General features: G+C 31.8%; 3 protein-coding genes across 3 annotated transcripts; 1 reads left to right on the top strand and 2 right to left on the bottom strand.

Annotated features, from left to right (window-relative positions):
- Positions 1-6,846: 6,846 nt before the first annotated feature.
- On the top strand, positions 6,847-8,532 carry LOC101203872 (protein FAF-like, chloroplastic). Its single transcript, XM_004139030.3, has 2 exons — positions 6,847-7,657; positions 7,828-8,532. Exons 1-2 carry the CDS (start codon positions 6,947-6,949, stop codon positions 8,278-8,280), a joined length of 1,164 nt encoding a protein of 387 aa, XP_004139078.1. The 5' UTR covers positions 6,847-6,946; the 3' UTR covers positions 8,281-8,532.
- A 6,172-nt stretch (positions 8,533-14,704) lies between these two features.
- On the bottom strand, positions 14,705-15,763 carry LOC116404424 (uncharacterized mitochondrial protein AtMg00810-like). Its single transcript, XM_031886794.1, has 3 exons — positions 15,686-15,763; positions 15,491-15,586; positions 14,705-15,391 (listed from the first exon to the last, which is right to left on the bottom strand). Exons 1-3 carry the CDS (start codon positions 15,761-15,763, stop codon positions 14,705-14,707), a joined length of 861 nt encoding a protein of 286 aa, XP_031742654.1.
- A 2,953-nt stretch (positions 15,764-18,716) lies between these two features.
- On the bottom strand, positions 18,717-21,899 carry LOC101221136 (E3 ubiquitin-protein ligase PUB23). Its single transcript, XM_004139096.3, has 2 exons — positions 21,387-21,899; positions 18,717-19,661 (listed from the first exon to the last, which is right to left on the bottom strand). The coding sequence occupies exons 1-2, from the start codon at positions 21,795-21,797 to the stop codon at positions 18,852-18,854; spliced, it is 1,221 nt and encodes a 406-aa protein (XP_004139144.2). The 5' UTR covers positions 21,798-21,899; the 3' UTR covers positions 18,717-18,851.
- Positions 21,900-23,891: the final 1,992 nt, after the last annotated feature.

Below are 23,891 nucleotides of genomic sequence, written 5' to 3' on the forward strand. Positions count from 1 at the left end.
ACCCACGAAACATAAAAGTATGAACAGAGAGTCGTCGACACCGAATTGAGATGGCCTGGCCTAAAAATTTTGCAACGAAAGGTGAGAGGAAGAAGGAAGAAAGAGGATCGACGATTGGACTTGAAAGGAACGAACCCCAGTTCCCTAATTGGACTCAGTTTGGTAGATGAACGATTTGATGAAAACTTTTCTTCCTCTTTTTCCAGACCCACGTGAACAGAAGAAGGAAACTAAATAGAAAACGAAAAAGTCGAACGGAGGAAGATGAACGAAGAGGGACGGTGAACTTTAACCTGATTTACTTTTGAGCCAACCCGACCCAATTCAATTCGGTTCCGTTCGGTGATATTGTTGTTGAAGCCCAATCCAACATGAACCGAACCGAATCGGTTTAGTGATGTTTTAAGAAATACCTTTATGCAAAATACCTTTTGTAAACATCATTTGACTTAATAATCACATAAGTTCAACATTTCACATAAACACATCATTTAGCATATACACATTAGTCAACAATCGATCATTTTGCCAAAGATCTCGAATTATTCTCTACGCTAGGTCTCATTAGTTCACGTTTAGACTAATGTAACAACAACATCCAAGAATATATAAATTCATCATTTTTGCTCAGGGCGAAGTGCAATGCACATCCTTTATACATTGTCCCGCCTCATCTCACCATGCACATTTTTTATACATGGCTACCTTTACTCCTTATGTACACATAATAATCAGCTCAATATTAGGAAGTAAACTAACTGTTTGAAACCCCATTTCATAAACATATATAAAGAACATACTTTGAAACATAATAAAACATGCTTTTAACATGGTATAGACTTTACTTGAAAATCTCTTTAGAAACGTGGATATTGAAATCATCATTTCAAAATTAGTAAACACATTACTAAGAAGGCTTAAAATTATGAAAATACTTTGATGTAAATACTCACAAATATTTACGAACTAAACTCGAAATGCTTCTCTTCTTCATCTTCTCGCGTAAACACTTTGACAACACTTTAGTCCTTTAGCTTTCTCTTCAATTTTTGCAGAATAACAGTAACTAATAATTTGGCTTCATTCTCTATTTATACTACTTCTTAAGCAATCTTAGTTACCCTTAAACTCTTATCAGCTTGTCAGCTCCTACTCTTAGTAATGCAAATTTCTCGAAAGTTTCCTTATTTCTTCTCGCCTAGTTTCTCATCTTTCGAATATCCTTAATCGCATAATAACACTTGATCACTAAAAGTCTCATCACATAACCTTGTTTCATCACGTAATACTTTAAATCGCTAACCTCTTACCGTGTACTTAGTTCAAAATGTCTTATCTTAAACACTTAGTCAACAATTTACTTCTTAACTTAGGTATGAGTCTTACATAATAACTTTGGTATTCTCTTGTATGGGAAAATAATGTGTGGCTATTTATAGTTTTTAGGAGAAAGGAAAGGCATGCCGAGAGAGTGTGAGAAACTTTCTTGAAAATATTCATGTCATTAAATTTATATATTCACAATCTAGAGTTAATGAAAACAAGAGAAGAAGTTGCATAACTCCCCACCTGAAGTGTGGAGTTATTAATATTATATTGAATAATAGGTTAATTTTCATAAATATAACAAAAATAAAAATATTTATGACTCGTGTAACAAAATCAAAAAGCATATAAATTCGGCATTTTAAAAAAAATATTCTAGGTTTGCCTTTCTTTCCATCTTCTGTAACTTTTCTTTTCCTTTCCATTGTCTTTTTTCTCTTGTTTTGCAATTTTTGTTTTATATTTTTTTAAAAAATCATTATCTGACTTTTCAATCAATCATAAATCTTGTATTATTTTTTTCCCAGAGTGTTATTTGGTTCAAGCTCATGTACTATAAAAGATCTTGAAAAAAATTGTTGGAATATTGATACGTGATTGTTTAGATTTGGGTAGCCAAATCTAAACTATCATGTATAAAGAATCTTGAAAAAAAATCGTTTAGATTAGGGTAGCTAAATCTAAACAATTGTATAGCCAAATCTAAACAATTGTCTAGTCAAATCTAAATGATTGTGTACCAAAGAACCTTGAAAAAAATTGTTTAAATTTGGATAGCCAAATCTAAACAATCGTATAGCCAAATCTTGTAGTCAAATATAAAAGATCGTGTACCAAACATATTACAAGCGTGAGTGGTCAATTAATCGCGTGTTGACTAGGGCATTTTTGGTATTTTTCATTCGGGACCTGTAGATTTTTTTCATTTTTGAAATTGTTCTATACAGTGGGAACATTTTTTTGTGTTTGATATTGTTTTGAAAAAATTCCTTAATAATATGTAATTAATTGATTAATTAACAAGATATTATGCATACTGTTGAATTATTTGAGTGTATATTCACTTTCCTTCGAACTTAGAGTTATTGAAAGACATAATTATTCTATGCGATAAGTCATTGGTGATGATCACTGTATTTGAAGTACTCACTATGTACCTCTTTATCGCGTAACTACTAAGTCCTTGTTAAGTATAATTTTTCCTATTGCTTATCCAAGTATAAGCGAAACAATAGGTTTATCTGGGTGATCCAAGGTCGAACACGAGAAATGTAAACTCTTAAGTAACCTTATCACTCACTAAATTATGCCATATAATATATACAACATATTTATGAATAATGTACTAATTAACATAGATATTTACACTACAATGCTTGGCAGTGCAAGGTGAGCATGACGAGTGGAAGCGTAGAAAGTGAAATCATCATAGGCTGGGGCGATGAAGGAAAGTTTAATTATCTAATTGCAACAATTTGTATTTTAATACTTCGAGACAATGGAAAGCATGTATTAACCAAGTATTCAGGTGAGCAGTCTCTGGATGCTTGTGCCATACTTTCTCGCCTCTCGAGATGTAAATACACACAATTAGTCTATGATTAATATCTGATTATTTTGAATATTAATGACTTATCCTTATTTAAGGCGAGCAACCTCTCAATGCGTTGGTCGGACACATGATCTCCTCTCGGTAATGTATGCAAAGGATGGGTTTGGCGATAATATTGCATTGCTACAATCTTCTCGCCATTCGCTCAGTAAATTTAGTTTTCACTTGTTGGGTGATTACGATCTAAGTCATTGTTCTTCTCTCGCATATGCAATATTAATATATTCATGTTTAACTTAGCAAAACTCATAAAACATCCATTTTGATTCTCCAAGTATCAAAAACACAATTTATGACTAGCTATCTAACTAAACAGATTGACATGGAAAAAATTAGAAAGATGGGAGAGTGGAAGAAGAAATGCATTTTTTTAATTAAAAAAAAAAACCTTAGGCCTGTCGGCCATGGTGTTCATCTTACAAAACAACACAATAAAAATTTATAAATGGAATACAATAGAAATGTTATGCCTTAGAGTGTAATTTTCCATACTCTTTGGCACTGATTTTTACCCATTTGTGAGGGAGAAATGGTGGTGATAAATCTCTCCCTTGTTCAATAGAAATGGTGGTGATAATTACCGATTTTTCTATTTTTCAAATTGGTTTTCAATAGAAAAATGATAAATCAATTTAATCAAATGAAATTGTCAAAACTAGAAAATTTGACATTATGGAAAATTTTAAATATAGCAAATTTTACAAAATATTTACAACTTGTAACAAATTATGTCACTGATAGTCATTCATATATTATAGAGATAGAAGACTATTATTGATAGAATCCAAAATTTTGCTATAGCTTGTAAATATTTTAATTTATTTTGTTATTTTTAAAAATGCTACGAATATTTACAACATATAATAATAGTTAATTACACTATTTTATTAATTATTTTAATCACAAATCCCCGAGCAATCTGGTTGACCTAATTCAAATCCGATTCAAAATTTTAAAATTTAAATAATTTAAATATCATTTCTTGCTCAATTTGTAGTAATCAATTATATTGAACCAATTTGAACGATTCAAATTTCTCGATCACATTGTTATAAGTTAAATTCCATAGTGAATTAGTAGATGAATCTAATGAACGAAGTATAGATCATGACCTCCAATGATTCAAGATTAATTCGCTAAACATTTTAAACCTAGATAACCAACATTCGTTAACTAACGAGACTATCTACTGTAACTTGTAGCTACACTCTCCTCACTATATAGCTATAGTTATGTTAACTTGATATCACCATGATTAGTAAGTTGACCTTTAACAGGTTGTTCACAATCTCAGATAGGTCAAAATATCATTTTTTTGCCAAGATTACATCTTGTTCCTTAAATCCTATCGATCCTTTAATAAACATTTGGTTTATGGTCTAGCCATTAAACTGAATCTCTCTCTGGCTAATAAGGGGCGGGATCCCTTGTTCAAGTTCTGAAGTTAATACTCAAGGAAACAACATCTCCTACCATCCTTAGAAATGGATAAAAGTGAATTCCATTTTACATTCTATGTCCTTAACAATCCACTTGATTTTACCCTTAAATGAGACGTCTAGTCCAACAAAGTGTTGAGTTGCCCTCACCTACGCAAGCCTAGGTTAGGTTACGTCATTTTAGAACTTGAGGATGCCATGTACTTGTGTTGGTGTAAAATCCTAAGAAATTAAAATTTGATCAAAATTATGTCTATCTGTAGATTATCCCAAAGAAACAAAAGGTGGTTTATTTTATGATTCTCAAGAGCACTACACTATTTTTAGAGGAAGACGACATGAGAAATTATCGATTTCGCAATAAACTAGTATTGAAAAAGTTCTACGAAGAAGCTACTAATAAATTAACAAAAGTTGATAAGGTTCGTCCGTCTAACAAAGTACTCAATGAAGCTAGCACCTCATATCGATCACATTTTATGAGTCTTTAATATGATATTTCCTAATTTCAAAAGCTAAACTACTTCCTCCTCCTACATGTGATATCATATTACTAACACATTATATATTATTAGTAAGCTACGTGAATTCATGAATTGCTTTTTATTCTTTGTGTTTTCTATTTATTTTTATTGTTGGATTTTTCTAATTAAGTCATATTAGCATAGGAAAATGAGGAGAACCTTATAACTACATGATGTGTAGTTACACATGTAGAAACATAATGTTTATAGTTGTTATTGCATTTTTACCAATAGTATACATTATCTTTTCAATTTTAGATATCTAAAAATGAAATGAATTGACAAGTCATGCACTAGGATGAGTGGCTCATAATCCACCTTTATTTTTTGTGCTTTAATTCATTGTAACTTAAAAGTTGTGTATTTCTTCATGAGAATATTTCCAAAACACACACTAAACAAATTAATAATAATAATAATAATACATATTACATAATCGTTTCCTTTTATCATCAGAGGAATAATATGAATTGAATAAAAGGGAAAAAGAAATAAATTAAAGGTATTCCCTAATTCAGATGGTAAAAACATGATAAAAATTGCTTTAAGATACCGAGATGATCAGAATTAACTAAAGCTGATTAATATTTTGAATTCTAAACCTATTTTACTAGTGATTACATCTTAATTATAAAGATATGAACTAGACTTCTTGTTGGTTAAGAATGTACATTGTAAAAACAAATTAAAACATTCGAGTAAAATGAAATTTAGATTCTAACCCGGATGGTTAATGTATTCTCCTAAGATTTGGTTATGTCAACCTTGCTTGTTTTGAACTGTTTTCTAAGAGTGAAAAATGTCTCCACAAATTGATATAAGTTGCGTTAGAATTCTCAACATAAATTTACTCCAACTTAACCACGCTTAATTTTCAAGTTTCTATAGTTGAGACACAAAAAGAATATATGTACACCATTGTTAGTACGTATATATATAATCTTTGAAGTCCTTTTTAACTATAATTTTATATCATCAACAACCTTTCTCGTTTTCTCGTTTTGATATGATATCAATTCATTCACGTCTCCTCTTAAACTCGAAACACGTTACACAAATACATAAAATTATAAAAGTAAAGGAAAATTTTAATTTTGAAACTAGCATATTATAATAGCGGGATAAAACACAATGTACTTTTCTGAAAACCACATACAAGTTGTTGTATGGACGTCCACCAACAATACATGGTTATTAAACCAAAAAGAATCATTTCAATATAATAGAAAGTAAATAAAAATCATAGTACCTGAAGGAAAATATTGTAGGAAGGGTTGAGAACAGTAAAGAAAGTAGCAGAGAGGACCAAAATCTTTGAAACTTTCAGAACATGAAAATATTCCAAAAATCTGCTGAATCAAATTGGATTGATGGGTTATAATTCCTCTACAACCAACAACATGAAGACAGAGGTGAGTTTTGTTGCTGTCGTCGATTAGTCGGCCATATCTTTTCAACTCTAATTTGTCTTTCCCAACTTCACATCTCACTTAGGGAGTTACGACATGTATAATCTATCAAGAGATCAAAAATAAAATTTATTCCCTTGTCTATATCTGTTGTCCAACTGAAAATTATCAAAACTTGGTTTTCATTCATTTAAGAAAATAGTTATATTTTCTTTTCTCCTTTTAGATGGATGTGAGTTTATGAGGATTGATTTAGAACGGTGTATAGATATAGATATATGGGTAAAATTAAAATACGGATACCAATGTGGATATGACAAAGATATTTTAATCCTTTGGTGGTGGGAAGAGAATAATAATAATTAGTCGGAGTTGTGACTGTCCGTTGGAAATCCATAGCCTAAATATTTGCGATTGTAAAAGCATTGCAAAAGAAAAAGATTTGAAACAGAGTCATTTTCATGGTGGCGTTAATGGGGGGCCCCCATTTGTTGGATTCCCATGCTCCAACTATAAATACCAACTTTCCTCTTCATCTTCCTTAGCATCACTACTTCTTCTTCTTCTTCACTCTTCTGCACCTTCAGTGGTCTTTCTCTTTAGACCGCTGCTGGTTGCTGTTGATCACCAACAACCATGTCTCCATTGAAGATCTTTCAAGCTTCTTATTCTAACGACAAAAAGCAGGGCATCGTTGCTGCTCTTTCATCTGACTCTGATCACTCTCAAATTCAACCTTCTTCTCTTCGAAGAACTTTATCTGCTGATATGTCTTCCCATAAATGGATCTCTCACATGAAAAAGGTTTCTTCCTTCCAAGATTTTCACAACCCCAAAACAGAGGATGAAACAGAGGGTGTTGGTGTTTGGAGCTCTATCGTTAAAGAATCTCGGCAAGAGTCGAAAAATATTTCGGATCCTTATGTTCATCCTCTTCTTAAGAGATCTGGGAAGTGTTTGAGTGAAAAGAGCCTTGAGATTTGTACTGAGAGTCTTGGTTCTGAGACGGGCTCTGATGGATTCTCGTCGTATCCATCGTCGGAGAATGGAGATACCGATGATGAGAACGAGGAAAATATGATTGAAGGTACTCAAACATTTGAGGTGGAGAATCAATGGAAGCCTGTGAAGATTAGCTATAAGAAATCGCCACCCCGTCGGTCGCTTCCTCCACCGTTGCCTACTCTATCTGGGCCGGACGGCGAGACCTTGAGGATGCAGCCTCGCCGTGACAATGGACGGTTGGTCCTTGAGGCCATGTCCGTACCTTCACAAAACAATTTTCATGCTCAACGTCAAGATGGTCGCCTTGTTCTCACACTCGTCAGTCGTCATCTAATTAATCAGGTAATAAAATGACCACAAAACTCAAAAGTTAACAGTGATGGTTGCTTATTCACGTTAATTATAAAAACACTAACAATTTGCCTATAAAATCCGACTTTCTGTCTATATATATAAAATTTAACTTGAAGGGTCACTCTAAATTTAACCATTTGATTCATTTTCTCAATCAGGTCGAGAAAATCGACGACTGGAAAATGGAAGAAGAGGGAAAAGAAAACGAACAAAAAACGACAAAATTATCAGAATTTCCACGAGGGTTACTGACCACACACAGATTAGCATCAATGATGAGCAGCAAGACAATAGCTTTAGCCAACAGAAACCCATCACTCCCACCACGGCCGAAAGCGGCTCAACCGATAATAAGCTGTGTGGCACCGCCAGTGGCTGCATCGTTGAACGCCTATGAGTACTACTGGAGGTCAAAGCCGACGGGGAAAGCGGGAACACCGGTCGGGCAGCAGCAGGCAACGTTCAAAAGCAGCAGCAGAAAAGTTATGATATCCAAGAACAGAACAGCAAATGAAGAAGAGAAATTGGTAGTGATGTGTTCAAATGGGAGTTGTAAGGAAGTGCGGCGGACGGTGGTGTTTTGGGAGCCACGGTGCATTGCCACCTCCTAAAATAATATTCCCATTTTCATTTATAAGCTTCTTACTGCTTCACCAAAATTTGATGTCTTTTTTCTTCTAATTGTGTTGTTTTTTGTTTAACTTACTTTCCACTCTTTGGGGAATTATGTCATCTAATAAAAGTATATGAGAAAGAGATGAGAGAGAGAGAGATCATTACTTTTAATTTGAGAGAAATATCATATGTACTGTTAAATAATATAAATAGTTCAATTACTAATTTAGTCCACCACTTTCTTTTTTCATTATGTTTTATGTGCATCTAAAAAATAAATTGAATTTTAAATTTATGTATTTTCCATACACATCATGGGTTTCTTCTGTATTAGTTAGATGTTATAGAATACTATCTAACACAATTTAATTAGTTATTGTTTGGTTTAAACATAGTTTTAGTATAAATTGAAGGTAAGAATTTTAAATCTAAAACCTCTTGTTCTTGACTATATATAAATAAATGTCAATTAAACAACTTTGAATGACGATATGTGGAAGCATTCTTGCTTTTATGAATGTTTTCGTTTCACTTTTTAAAATGGTATAAACTTCTTATATATACAATTTGGACTAAAAATTTAAAAACTTCCTTAAAAACAATTAGAAACTTAAAAGAAACAAAATAAAAAAGCTAATAAAATGTTAAAGTGCCATAAAAGAAGTGAAAACTTTATGAAACAAGATCTTAATTTTTATTGGAAGCCTGTGAACCACCTGAGATCTAATTAAGAATTTCTTTAATTTTGAAACCAAATTCTTGTGGTTGTTTCCAAAATCAAAATTAGTTAGTTTGAAAATATTTGTAATTTTCAAAATTTCAGTTTTGTTTTTTGTTTTCTTTTAATTTGAATTACGAACTAAAATAAAAACGAGGATAATTGAGAGAGAACAACATAATTTTGAGGAAAACAAAACTAAATAGTTATTGTGTAGGATTGGACAATGGAAAAATTGATATTATGCTCTTATTCACATCCATACCGGACATTTGCAAAATTAACAAAAACAAAAAATGATAATAAGATCCATGTCACTGTATTTTTAAAATTGCAAAAGTAGAAAGTTTAAAAATCGATAGTTCTTTGATAACCATCTGATACCAGTATGATAGTTGTACAGTATTACTAATTACTTGTCATATTTTTCATATTTGCTACAACAAGGAGGTGTCATGAGCTATTTTTCTTTCTAAATGTTTTTGTTATCTGATATAATTTTCCAAAATCTAATATCAAGTATCTTTACCTAATATATGGCTAGTCTAACTAGAATTCTTAATGTAAGCATGCCTCTACTTTTTCTCACATTCCTCATCTCTCGGCCATTTTTTCATAAATGAGTGGTACATTGCTTAATCTTAACAAGCATCTCTTCAAACATCTAATAACAAGCATTTTCATTTTAATAACCAGGAAAAGATGAATACAATATATCTATTTGATATTTGGATTGACTTTCTAAGTACTTAAAATTTAAATAAGTTAATATACAAACATACTCTTGATCAACTCAAAGGTATAATGACAAATGCAAATACTCTAAATGATGTATTATTCTCTTCATACGTGCACCAATTTCTATGTGATAGAAGTCTCATCTCGTCATTTCATCGTGCAATTTGCTTGCATCTTCTTTTAATCAAATTACAAATAAGTGAGTGCTTCACTCACATGCAATTCATACTTTAAAAACACTCAAAAAAAGCTTTCAAAAGAGAAATAATTTGTTTTACTACAAGATGATAGTATGAACCATTCTGCATATTACTTTATATGAGACCCACTTCTAATTTGAGTATAAGAAGTAAAATTTGTTTAAGTGTTCAATTTTGGCGATTTAGACAAAGGCGTTTTGGCCAGTCTATGCGATTAAGAGGATAGTTCGCGAGGAAGCTTTGAGACAAAGAAGGATTTGCAATACGCTCTATGAAGTTTAGGTGCTTACACGAGAAAAAGTATTCGTGAGAAAGTTGGGTAGTCCACGAGAACAGTTACGCGTTAAGACATTTGAAAGTTATGTTAAGCGATTAAAATTATTCGCGGAATGGAATTAGGCGACAAGAAATGTTTGACGAGAAAATGTCAAATCTGATTTGACAAAGGTTAACGTGAAAGATTAAGGATTTAAGCATGGGCTAAAATAAATATTAATTTTACACGTGTGAGGTTTTAAGAAGAAGCTGGTAATTTGACAAGGATTTGAGGATGACTAATCTAGGACGTTAAAGAGTAGTATAAATAGAGAATTTGGGTCACAGAGTAAGGGAGATTCTTAGAAAAAATTTAAGTGTTGAAGTACTGCCATTTTGTTTTCGTGAGAAGACTACACGAGAAAAAAGAAGAAGAAGAGATTTTTGGTTTTAAGGCTAAGTGTTTGTGAGTGATTTTCTTTAAAGTATTTTATATTGATTTCAAGCTTTCTCTGTTAAGCTTTGATGATTGAATGAGGATTTCAAATATGAAAAATTTATATGAAAGACTTATAGGTTTACAACATGTTTTAATAATGTTTGAAGCACAATTTTGATTATTGTGATTTAAATAATTATAAAATGGTTTTCAAACCATTAGTTGCTTCCTTTGAATGAGCTAACTGTTATATACACCTACAGACATGTAGAAAAAGCCTACATGGTAGAGTTAAGTTAACCAATGTATGTTCTCAGATGGTGTTGATATAGTAGTCTAAACACGAGGTAATGAGACCAAAGCATAGAGAATGATTTGTGATCCTTGGCGAAAGGAATAATTGTGACTAATTGGTACTTATGCGAAATGTATATTTGATGTGGTTTGTGAGTTGATCTAATTCTATTGAAGAAATGATTACATGTGTTTCAATATGTTTTGCGACATGATGTATGTGTTTATTGATAAACTGATTTGTGTTGAAATTTATGATTTGGTGAAAAGGATTTATCAAAGGATATTGCGAAAATGTTTTCATAAAATTTGACTAAGTCTTTTAGACTTACGTTTTAAAATTTCATCTTCTAGAATAGGGCGTTTAGGCCAAGTAGAGAAGAAGGTTGAAGGGCTTGGAGCAAGTTGAGAAATCTATCGGACATTTAAAAGTTTTGATTAATGTAATTTATTTTGGTCAAGTTTTTGTAATTGTATGTTTGTGTACTAAACGCTTGTAGTTGAATAAAAGTTTAATTTGACTTCCACTTTGTTATGTCTATCTTTTTCACTTGATAGTTTAAAGGAGTTAAGTTTAGGCGATAAGACTAATTTCAAGGTTTTAAGCCAAATCGCGTCCTATCCCTACTACTTCGTGCGTTTTTGTTGTTTTGTGAATCGGGGTGCGACACTTTCATTTCTGGTTGAAAAATTGTTTATACTATGGTAAATTTTGTAGGGACACAACCACTCTACCAAAGACATAATTTAATAACAATAAAACATTATTTAACATATATTATAATCAAACACTTCAAAATTAATACTAAAATACAATATGTGGGAGGAGGGGGCACGTATCCCCTGACCCCTTAATAAATTTGTCGTCAATAATCCTTCAGTTTATTTGCTTGCCAACATTAGCATTAATTAAAAATCTTGTCTAACCCATTGTCATTTAAAAAAATTTATGAAAAATATTCTAGCCACTAATGTGAACAAAACAAATGGATTGCTATAGTAGTTTCCCTAGGAATAGAAAGTTTTTCTTTTTTTTGTTTGATAATCATTTATTATTTTGATTTTAGCTTTACTTATAAATACTCATTCATTTTCGATTGTTTTCATTTTGTTATCTATTTTCTATAAATATAATAAAAAAAATCAAACTAAGTTGTGAAAAATAAAAACTAGTAAATTTCGTTTTTATTTTTAAAAATTGATAATAAAAAAAATTAAATCATGTTACTTAACCAAAATTAAATCTATTATACAAAGTTGAGACAAAGAAAAATTGATATTCGAGATTAAAACACTAAAAATCAAATTGTTACCCAACAAAACTTTAAACGTTTTGATATGAGAAAGTGTGAATGAAGAGATTTCTAATTAACGAGATATATAAAAAAAATAAATAGGACTTTTGAGAGAAAAATAACACCATGTATGTATGTATGTATGTATATATATATATATATATATATATATGGAAAAATTGAAACTTTAAAGTTGAGAAGAAAGGACAAAGTTTGTAAATTCCATGACAATAAAAGAATAATAAATGATTTAGAATTAACGAAAGCTTTAGAGTACATACAAAATCTATGCACCATCTTTGACTGAGTGGAAGTGTCATGTCTGTCCATAGAATTGAATGGCTCTTCTTTTCTTTAAAAATTTTGAAAGCAAACAAAGATTTGAAATTTGGTGTCACTTTTCCAATATGAACTGCTCTCTACTATGGGAGCATCATGATCCGCCATGGATACGCCTTTGCTCTCTTTCACTTTCAATTTTTTTATTGGGATGGATAAATCCATTATTATATACCACATGTACAATAAAATCATAACCCTAATTCTTTCTTCAAATCATCTTTTTTTGTGTTACAAGGCCGTCTGGGTTGCAGAGCTGGTCATAATGGTACCTGCTGAGGCCTGAGACTAATAATAATACTTACCATTCAGTATGTAATTGGAGTTGATGAACACATTTTTTTAATACAAGTAATGGTAGGCTAAATATCATGTTCTTTAAAATAAAAATTAAAAATTGAATTACAATATGGTCGGATGGTCTAGAAAAATTACTTTTTCAAAAGATTACTTTTTTAAACAATTTTTTATAAAAGAAATAAACTAAAATTTTTACAAAATATAATAAAATCTTACATAGATAGTGTGAAAGAGTATAGAAATAGAAAATGGAAGCTATTGGATCTAATAACATCATATATGCATCAAATTTGATGATTGGCAGGCTATAGAAAAAAAAAAACAAAGTTCAAGTGTTCTTACCTTTGTTGCTCAATAATTCTCATTGAATTGTTGTTGAATTTGATCTCGAACTGAACGTACCACCACCACCAGATTCTTCTCTACTATCCTCTTGTCTTAAAAGTAGATAGTAGGATCTAATTTGTGATCAAATATTAGAAAGGGTTTGTAGTTTTGAGAGTGTAATTATAGAAACTTAGCAAAATTATAGTCTTGTTTATATATATGTTTGATTTGAAGCATGGATTAGTTTGATTTTGAGTCTCTTTTGTCCGATTAAAATTTCATTTCAGTCCGGTTGTGTAGTTTGATTTAGAGTTTGTTTCAGGACTTCTATCCTTGATCTACTCAACATTCAAATGTTACATTTTACCTATTGATCGTGTTCTCTTATATGGATTTATCAATCATAAGTTTAAATGGGAGAATGATAAGTTGTTCTTTTCACTATAATTTAGGACTTGACGTCGGGAAAGGGAGGGGGTGTCGCTTTGTTATGATTTATAGGTGATATTGTAAAGAATTTTGGGGGTTAATATTGACAAGTATGTTGGACATCTTTTAGACTTAAGACGTTGGTTTGATATTATAGAATTGAATTTTTGTGTCTATAACTAGATATAATTTGGTACTTAATGTGTTGTGTTTCTTTTGCTGGGATGGATCAACTAAGCTTGCTTTCTTTTGGATTTTTTTTATTATTCTGACATGAATGTTTGAAAGCATTTGTATATATAAAATTTTGTCTGATGTGTAGATTTTATGAATGATTTAAATGTTGGTATCAATGTAAGAGTGAGTGTAGGATTTGTCAGCTCTATGAACATCTCTACCTGACAGTTTTGTAAAAAATATGAATAAAAAACCATTCTTCTTATTGGCCAGTTTTGTTCTTTAATTTGTTTTAGCATAGGGTTAAATTTGTGGAACTTTGCAATGAAACTACAAGATAATATCATGCTGACCAATTGTGATATTGTGTATATGTGCAAGATTAAGGAAATCATATACTTGTTGAAGGCAAAGTGAGGGAATGATCATCATCTTTCTTCCCTCGTTTAGGATAGCACATTTGATCATTTGTGAACGTAGGTTTTGTTAGAGCTAAATTGGCTGTTTTGTTCTAATTGATGTTGTAACTTTGCCACTAATTTACACGGAAACTTGTACGTGTGGCTTTTGTAATTCTTTTAAATGTTATTAATGCTAATGCGGTAGTTTTTCCTAATTTATTAGAAAGGCCACCAAATATAAATGACTTTCTCATCTTTATCAATGAAGTGTCCAAAGGTATTTATACACACATGAGAAAGAATAATTAGTTACAAGAGAAGTTAACAGCTAACAAACTAACTAACAAATTGTAACGGTTTAATACTCCCCCTCAAGATGGAGCAAAAATATATTGTACGCCCATCTTCTTTATCAATGGAAAAAGAATATTTGCTTGAAGAGGCTTGGTAAAAATATCTGCAAGTTGATTAGAAGACCGTACTGACAGGAGCTTTATAGAACCATCCACTATTCTATCCCAAACAAAATGGCAGTCCAACTCGATGTGTTTGGTTCGCTCATGAAACATGAGATTATTTGAAAGATAGCAGCTTGATTATCACATAACAGGAAAGTTGGATATGTAACTTTAATTTGTAGCTCGTTAAGAAGACTTCGAAGCCATATAACTTCACAAGTAGTGACAGCTAAGGCTCGATATTTAGCTTCCACAGATGTTCTTGCGACAGTCGGTTGCTTCTTAAACTTCCATGAAACAAGAGAATTTCCAATAAAGACACAGAAACCGGTTACTGAGCGTCTTGTATCTGGGCAGGAACTCCAATTTGCATCAGTAAAAGTGCTAATGGAGAAGTCTTTCACTTTTGGTAACATGATGCCTTTTCCAAAAGATCCTTTGAGATAACTTACCAAATAATTGGTTGCATTCATGTGACTTAAGGTTGGTTTGGTCATAAACTGGCTCGGTTTATGAACTGCAAAGGTTATATTCAGTCGTGATATAGTTAGATATAGCAGCTTTCCAATGAGTCGTCTGTATGGAGTGGCATCATGAAGAATGTCTTCATTAGATATACTCAATTTGGCAGTGGGATCCATCAATGTAGAATTTGGTTTTGCACCAAGAAGCCCTGTATCTTCAATGAGCTTAAGGGCGTGTAATGTCTCTGTGAGAGGAAGAGTCCATATGAGTTTCTTGCCAATTCAAGGCCAAGAAAGAATCTTAAAAGGACTCAAATCTTTGAGCATGAATTTCTAGTTAAGATCTCTTTTTAATTCTTGTATGTGAAGCACATTTGCACCGGTGATGATAATGTCATCAACATAAACAAGGAGGACTACAAAAAAGTCATCTTTGCCTCTGATGAACAAAGAATAGTCGGCTTTGGACTGTTGAAAATCAAGAGAGATTAAAAAGGTGGAGAACTTTGTAAACCATTTCTTTGAGGCTTGTTTTAATCCATAGATGGATTTGTGTAGTTTACACACCAGTTTCTCCCCTTGAATCTCATGTTGCAATTTATAGCCTAATGGCAAGTCCATAAACTTCTTCAAATAAGTCTCCATATGTAAGAAGACGTTATTAACATCAAGTTGAACTAATGACCATTATTTTGAAATAGCTATGGTTAGCAAAGTTTTAACAGTGACCATCTTGGCAACCGATGAGAAGGTTTCAAAAAAATCAAGATCTTCTTGTTGAGTATATCATTTTGACACTAAACGGGCTTTGTATTCTCGATAGAACCATCAGCCTTGTGTTTAATCTTATATACCCAGCGACAACCAACTGAATTTTTGCCTTAAGGGAGAGGAACAATACTCCACGTTCGATTTGTCGCCATTCTTGAGATAAAACTGCTTCATGGTAAAAGGAATGTTCTTTTTGGATAGAAGTTTGGATGATAGAATGTTTGTATGAGGGAGACCAGGCTTGATAAGTCAAGTATTGGTTTATGGGATATCTAGTGGAATTTTGGGTAGGTTGGGGTTGTATGGTGAGAAGGCTGCAATGATATGCTTGTAGGTAGGAAGGTGGCTTGGTTATATGAGTAGATCTTCTAATGATGACTTCTTCACTATCATTAGGAATAGTGTCAGGTTGATTATCTTGAGGTGTGGTAAATTCATTGTTGACAGCCCATATTATTAGTATTCATTGGTTGTTGACTTTGAGAATCATTAGATTCAAAATTATTGCTCCTGGTGTCTTCATCTCTTATAGACCTGATCTGTATGTTTGAGGTAGGACTCAAGGTAGAATGAGAATGGGAGTTACATTCATGGAAATGTTTGGATATGGAAAAACCAGGTAAAGGATCAACTGGTATTTGAGTTTTGGAAATTTATGGAAAGGAAAGATGGTTTCATGGAAGACAACATCTCTTGAGATAAATACTCTTTTGTGCTCAATATCATATAATTTGTAGGCTTTCATGCCTTGTGGATAGCCAATAAAGACAACGGAGATAGCTCGAGGTTGAAACTTATACCGATTATTCGATAATGAAGACGCATAACATATAAGCAGCCAAATACTTTCAACAATTTATAATCAAGACTGGAGTTGTTTAGCTTTTGAAATGGAGATTCTAATTTCAATAGTTTAGAAGGAGTCTTGATGATCAGATATACAACAGTGAGGATGCAATCTTCCAAAAAATTTAGAGGAGCTTGAGACTGAAAATAAAGAGTACGAGCTGTATTCAAGATGTGCTGATGTTTCCTTTCAACAACAAAGTTATGTTGCGGGCATTGAACATAGGAATACCGATGTATCACTCCCTTTTGTTCAAATAAGGTAGTGAACTTGAGTTCAAGCGCGTTATCAGATCTCACTTTCTTGATTGTTTTTCCATATTGAGTCTTTATAAGTTTAAAAAATTGTGGTATGACAGATTTAACATCGAATTTGTGTCTGAGCATGAACACCCAAGTATAACGAGTGACATCATCAACAATGGTAAGAAAAAAAGAGTACTCAGAATATGTTTTTGTTGAAAAAGGTCCCCAAATATCTATGTGAATTAGATCAGAGGCATTTTAAAAAATATGTTATTTGATGATATTAATTTTGTTGTATGTTTGAACGCATGGAAAATATATATAACTTTCGCTTTGCAGCGAACCTTTGACTCGTGATTGTTAGATAAGCTTGGTTAGAAGTAATAACTTAGGTTAACTTGTGCATTGATTCTAACCGACCTATAAATGAACCTACTAGATGTCAATTAGACGCATGGAAATTAGGTATTTCATCTAAAAAACTCTAAAACTTAATGCAATTAATAAATTAAATATTACATGCTTAATTGTATTGGGCAAGAACAATTAGATCTTTTAAACAATTTAAATGGCAATTTCAATTAAATTGGTTAGGTGAAGATTGCATATTTCTAGGTAATGATAACTGGATGAATGAATTCTTTGGATCAATTCTTTGGATAAGAGAGAAATCGTAACAACCCAATGGCTAGATTCTTTAACATAAGAATTTTTACAATTATCTCTTTGTTTCTTGCAACTTATTCTCTTGCATAATTTCAAATCAGACTTGCCACCAAGACAGATGCTTGATGAGTAAATTCAGTTATTTATTTGGTGCACAGAGAACCAAAGAGTTCATCCAATTTTCATTATGGATATGTCACGAGATTCTTCTATAGTTGTCACCTTCATGTTGAAACACTTGGCCGATAAAGACCAAAGCACTTTTCTAACAAGCTTTCATTAGACAATTTCTCACTAAAAGTAAAAGATCCATTTCCATTGTCAAGAATGCACATGTTATAATCAGTAATTGATTCATCCTCCAACATTTTTAGAGATTCAAAATGAGAAGCTAAACTCTGGAGATGAGACATTTTAACTTTAGTGGTTCCCTCATGAGCAATTTGTAAGATCCTCCAAGCCTCTTTTGCTGAAATACAAGTATTTATGAGTTTGAAAATATTCTTATCAACTCCAGAGCATTTAGGACACGATAATTTTCAAAAGAAGCTTTCATCTTCTTGTCTAATGCTTGTGTCGTTTGAGAAAACCATTCATCCTATCTTTTTAATATGCATAGTTTGTTTTATTCAACACAGGAGGTCGGGGAGTAGATCCACCTCTCTGATTGTATCCATAACCGGCACACACGAACCCACTTTGATACCAATTAAAAAATAATAATAGGTGTTTAGTAAGAGGACAATGTTGGAACTAATGCTATAAATAGATAATTAACAAGATAAAAACTACGTAAAGAGGTAATAACACAAAAGTGTGATATTCTTGGAAGCTACGCCCAGTTGCAAAGATATGTTCACTAGAGTATGAATAGATTACAAGTATACAACTTATCTTTTGATGGACCTGTCTTAAGATACAACAAAATTACTCTAGAAGATCACTTAGACTCTTTCTAAAATAGTTCATACTTCATTGATTGTCCTTGTAAGACAAGTTGGTTCCCCTGAATTGATCCAACTCTGATACTTTAGGTTGGGATATAATCTCATTTCTATCTTGATCAATATTTTATCTTGAGACAACAATAAACAACATTGTGATGATTTTATTGAATAATATTTTTTCATTCACATGTACAGGGAGGATTCAAAATATAAATACGATCAACAAATTCAATCGATGAACAAAAAATGTGTATGAACTAAAATCGATCAAACCCAGAAGGAACAACAACACACTTTGTACCCTTAAAAACACATTGAAGTAAATGAAGAATCTCCTTAATTCTTTCTTTAGTCTTCAAATTTCCACCAACTTGAAGCATCAAACAAAGCTTCCCTACAACCCCAACCTCCACCATCTCTTCAGCAACTCCACAATTCCCAACATTGTTCTTGCAAACATTATACAAAATCCTCACTGCTTTCTCATTGCCCAAATTCGACACTCTAAGAATCTTTCTCCCCACCACAGCCATCCCACCCCCATGTTGAAGCAGCTCTGCACGGCCTTCGGCGCATTCACAAAGCCGATCCAGGACTGCCATTGCCAGCTCGCATTCTTTTCCATTAGTGGAGTTGAGAAGCAATTCGACAACACAGAAAACAACACCATGTTTTACAGCCTTGATGCGATTCCGGCCAAATGGGGCCAAGCGGAGGAGGATTTGGAGGGCGGGTTTTGTGGCGACTTGATCCTTTAAGGCTCTTGTGAGCTGGATGAAGAGGATATCTTTTGTGAAGGTTTTATGCATTTGGTCAGAAATGGTGTAGAGGGAGCTTAGGAAGGCTATGGTGGAAGCTCGGGATTTAGGGGATTTGGTTGAAGTGATGATGGAGATTAGGGTATCGATGAGTTGAGGGTTTTGAGTTAGGACATTGTTGAGGATAATGGTGGGTGAGTTGATGTCTGTAATGATTTCTATGGCTTCTTCTACCATGGCATCTTCGTCTTCATCCTCATCCTCATCCTCGAACAGTATTGAAGTTAAGAACACCATGGATTCAACATTCTATACATATTATCATGGGGAAAAAAAAGGAAATATGGTTGTTTAGACAATTAGAAATAACTGTTGAGTAAAAAGTATTTGGTTAAATTGCAAATTTCACTTCTGATGGCTTTATGAAAATAAAGTTTTAGTCATAATTGTAATTCATAATTAAAATTTACTAATATCTTTGATTTCATAAAAGCCTCTTAGATATAGTTGTCTGTGTAGATTGTTCTTTTGAAACTAAAGGGACTATTATTTATGAGTTATTGTCCAACCCTATAAATTAAATTATAACAATTAAACTTTAACCTTTTTTGAAGTCATAGACCAAAGTCACTTCCTGCCCAACAATATTATTAGCTCAAAGTAGATAGCATGAAGCGATGTGTACATCAAAACAAAGTGATTTAATAATGTACAATTAGATCAAGCGATTACGAATATCTCTTAAAATTAGAACACTAAAAAACTCATTTAAATTTGTCATCTTTCCAAAGTTCTTGGGAAAATGGAAATAAAGAAAGAAAAAGACACTTCAATTTCTATACTTTGGAAGGACAATTTAGGTTTTTAAACTTAAGTATATAACAAATAAAGATCATGAACTTTTTAATTTACAATGCTTAGTTATTGAACTTTATTATATAATTAGTTCAGTGTATAAAATTTAGTTTGTAACACAATTCAACTGTGTTATTTAACATTTTTGAATCATTTATCCTTACCCAATATAATGTTATTAAGATTTAGTGTAGCATTTTTATATATGTAGAGGGATTAATACACTGAGGGACCAAATTGTGTTTATAAAATATTTAGAACTAAATTCCTTAATTCTTTACCTATAAGTATGATATATGTTGAATATTTTTATCAATATTTTCATATATTCACGAACTTGACAACATAAACAGTGAATCAACATTTTAGTTATTTTCTAAAAACATTATGAAAGATATGAAATAAGCAACAAAATATAACTTATGTGCATATAATATAAATAATAGACATTTTAACGTGTTTGTATAAAATAAGAATTTACTGAACTAAATGGATTTATTTATTAGTTTAACAAAAATCTTTTTCAAGATTGACATTTCATTATTTGAAACTTCAACATTTTCATCTAGACCGATATGATTAAAACCTAGTTTTATGATAAGAACCAATATATGTACTCCACCTTGATGGATGTTTTTCACAACATTTAAAATCAAAATTAAAAATTAAATTAAGGTTAAATTGTAATTTTGTTCTCTACCACTTACAAAAGTTAGAATTTATTCTCTATGATTTTAATTGAAACTTGGCGGGTGATCTTCATATAGTTTTAATAGAACTTCCATAAATAGTTTTGATTGCAGACGGTTTATTAAAAGATTTTTTAGCGAGGCGTAACAATTATTAAACTTCCAACTTTTAAAACCATGGAAATTTGTAACTTTTTTTAAAAGCATAAAATCAAATTGGGTAGTTTGAAAGAAAAGATAGTTTTATCCCAAGAAGGATTCTATAAATCCCTCAAGAGGAGGTTATCTCTTTAACAATTTCAAAACCTTCATGTTTCTAATAATTAACCCAATCTAAAATAACCATTAAACAAATGAGTGTGTAATATACCTTAAGTTCATTATTTGTAACACGTTATTTATATAACAGTCCAAAAACAGATTATGAAGATCTTGAAAAGAAAATCAAATCGATTTTAAAAGAGCACTAAATGGAATATTTAATGCTTGCCTGCAAGTAGATTTTGTTGCTCTCATTCTCAGCCACAATTGATTTCAATCTCTTCAAGCACTCAAGCATTGAGCTTCTTGGACTTTTCATTGCCTCCTTAAGGATCAACTTAACAACATCTCCTCTATCACTCTCATCCTCAGGGGTTGGGATCTGCTCCACCCCATGTCTTTCATTCAAACTACACCACCCTTGGATCACCCGTCGCAGCGTATGGTTCGGTGTCAAATCCACACTGCTTAGAGCCTGCTTGGACACCGGACAGCTCAGGGGTTGGTTTTTGCAAGATGAGAGCCATTTCTTGATACTCTCTCGGTCGTATGTGATCCCGGTTGAGATCGTTACCGGATCTCTCATGAGTTGTAGGGAAATGGGGCACAAAAAGTCAGAAGGAACCTCGATTTCTGCCATGGATAGTACCACACCTTAGTGAAGGTTGATGCTTTGAGAACATGAAGATGGAGCCACAGAGATAAATGAGAGTAATGTGTAAACATTGCTTCTTTCTTTTGGAGGACTTTGTGGCTTTTATATATGGAGGTGAATGACGGAGGAAAGAGATGGGAAAAGTTATCAGCCCCGAATAAATGTTATGATAGAAATTACTTAAAATATGACTTTAATTACTAGTTTATCACTGCTTTGGTTAACATTGGAGTTTTTATATTTGAATCACTTCAAAACAAAGATTCACTTTTTTTCAGTATAAACTATATATATTTTTAGGAAATATACTACCGATTTAATTCATGTATTATTCCTGTAAGCTCGAGTGTTACAATTTTAATTTTTGTACTCTCAAAATGTCCATTTTGATCATTTTACAATTATTCATTTTGATCTATAAACATTTTAAAAGTGATCATTTTGGTCGTCTTTTCAAACTAAAATCAAAATAAAAGTAAATAGACTAAATTTATGAGTGAATGGACTAATACTTTTAAAAGTAGAAAAATCAAAACATTTCAAAAGTATCAAAATAAAATTAGATGGACTAATATAAACATAATTTGATAAATTATGAAAACAAAATTCAACTAAACCAATAGAAACCAAACTAATATTAGAACGTATAATTTTTTAACACACATCCTAAAGAATTTTCCCCATAACTTTAAACCAAATTGTTTTAATCTCCATGTCCATAACCCAACCCACATAAACTTGTATTATCTCAATTTGAAAGTGAAAAATTCAACTAGTTTGTGTTACAAAAGTTAAAGCTAATTAAAGAAAGAGGGTGAAAATTATTAAAGCTAGAGAAAGAAAGGAAATGAAGTTGTTAAAAATGAGGTCAAAATTATATAGAGAGAGGGTTGGAGTGGGCATTCAGGAGACTTTTCAAAGGGTTTGAAAAGCATGGAGAGATAGAGAGAGAGAGAGAGAAGAATAATTAAATAGAAGTCCAAAAAATTGACTTTTATTTTTGGAGAAGATTATTGTGTGATGAATGAGTTGGAAAAGTGAAGTCTTTGTAGGGTACGTCGGCGTTGGAATTGCTCTATTTTTGTCAATTAAAATGTTTAGGCTGTCATTGGTCCTTATAATTAATACATCCCCATTTAATGTATGTATATATTGTTTAGTTCTGTCGACTTTTTCCTATTGCATCTCCAAATTACTATTTCTTTTTCTTTTTAATTAATAAACTCCTTTGCATTAGGTTAACCAACTTTATATTTCGAATCACAAAGTTTTTTCAAACTTAAAAAATATTTACGTTATTATCTATCATTCGTTTGTGATATGTAAATTATTCGTTCAATATTTATAATATAATCAAAGGTGTATAAATGGTAAAGAATTGTAAGATTACATCATATATATATATATATAACCCTAGCTATTAAAAGGTGTGACAGAGACCTTAAATTTTATTCTCGTAGGCTCTTTTATTTATTTTTGAAAAGTTTGAATTTAATGTGAAACGTATCACTCTAGGACTATCCAACTAAAAAGAGCAAAAGGTTGCATTTTAAAATAGTATAGATAAAAGTTGCAAACTATATGTTTAAATTAAATAAAATAGTAATGGTTGTTTCATGTAAACCATATAATAATTTATATTATCACTTTGACTTGTCTCTTGAACGGATTAGGGTTGTGACCTACAATAGTCAACTCCAGTCTAGCCATATATATGGTTGAATTATTACAAGATTATGACTACGTATATAAAAAAGTTGTAACGTTTTTCTTTAGTTCAAAATCACGTGAAAGTTTCTAGTTGAAAAGATATGTCATTGCTAATCAAATTATAATCTAATATTATTGGCAATGTATTGAGAGAGATTGTATTGTATCTCTAACTTCCAATGTTCAATTATATAGTTAGATCCTAATTAAACTATGCTTCATTAACCACTATGGTCAGACTAAGGAATTATAATGCTTGTTAAGTTTCCCGCTTGCTCAAGAGTAAAGTATATTTAATTTAGTACTAATTTAGAAATTAAACTTTGCTTGCCATAGTTTTTTTCTATAAAAGAAAGAAGTGTTAACTTA

Source organism: Cucumis sativus, chromosome 1 (assembly GCF_000004075.3).
Source record: "Cucumis sativus cultivar 9930 chromosome 1, Cucumber_9930_V3, whole genome shotgun sequence".
Lineage (NCBI taxonomy): Eukaryota > Viridiplantae > Streptophyta > Magnoliopsida > Cucurbitales > Cucurbitaceae > Cucumis > Cucumis sativus.

Bases quoted from the DNA above. Each gene is read 5' to 3' on its own strand.
- LOC101203872 (XM_004139030.3), top strand. From the start codon at position 6,947: ATGTCTCCATTGAAGATCTTTCAAGCTTCTTATTCTAACGACAAAAAG. The intron at 7,658-7,827 runs GTAATAAAATGA...TTTCTCAATCAG, and splicing joins GTCGTCATCTAATTAATCAG to GTCGAGAAAATCGACGACTG.
- LOC101221136 (XM_004139096.3), bottom strand. From the start codon at position 21,797: ATGGCAGAAATCGAGGTTCCTTCTGACTTTTTGTGCCCCATTTCCCTA. The intron at 19,662-21,386 runs GCAAGCATTAAA...TAATATGTATAG, and splicing joins GCAACAAAATCTACTTGCAG to AATGTTGAATCCATGGTGTT.
- LOC116404424 (XM_031886794.1), bottom strand. From the start codon at position 15,763: ATGGAGACTTATTTGAAGAAGTTTATGGACTTGCCATTAGGCTATAAA. The intron at 15,587-15,685 runs GTGTGTAAACTA...GATTTTCAACAG, and splicing joins AGATTCAAGGGGAGAAACTG to TCCAAAGCCGACTATTCTTT. The intron at 15,392-15,490 runs GTGCTTCACATA...TGAATTGGCAAG, and splicing joins TTATCATCACCGGTGCAAAT to AAACTCATATGGACTCTTCC.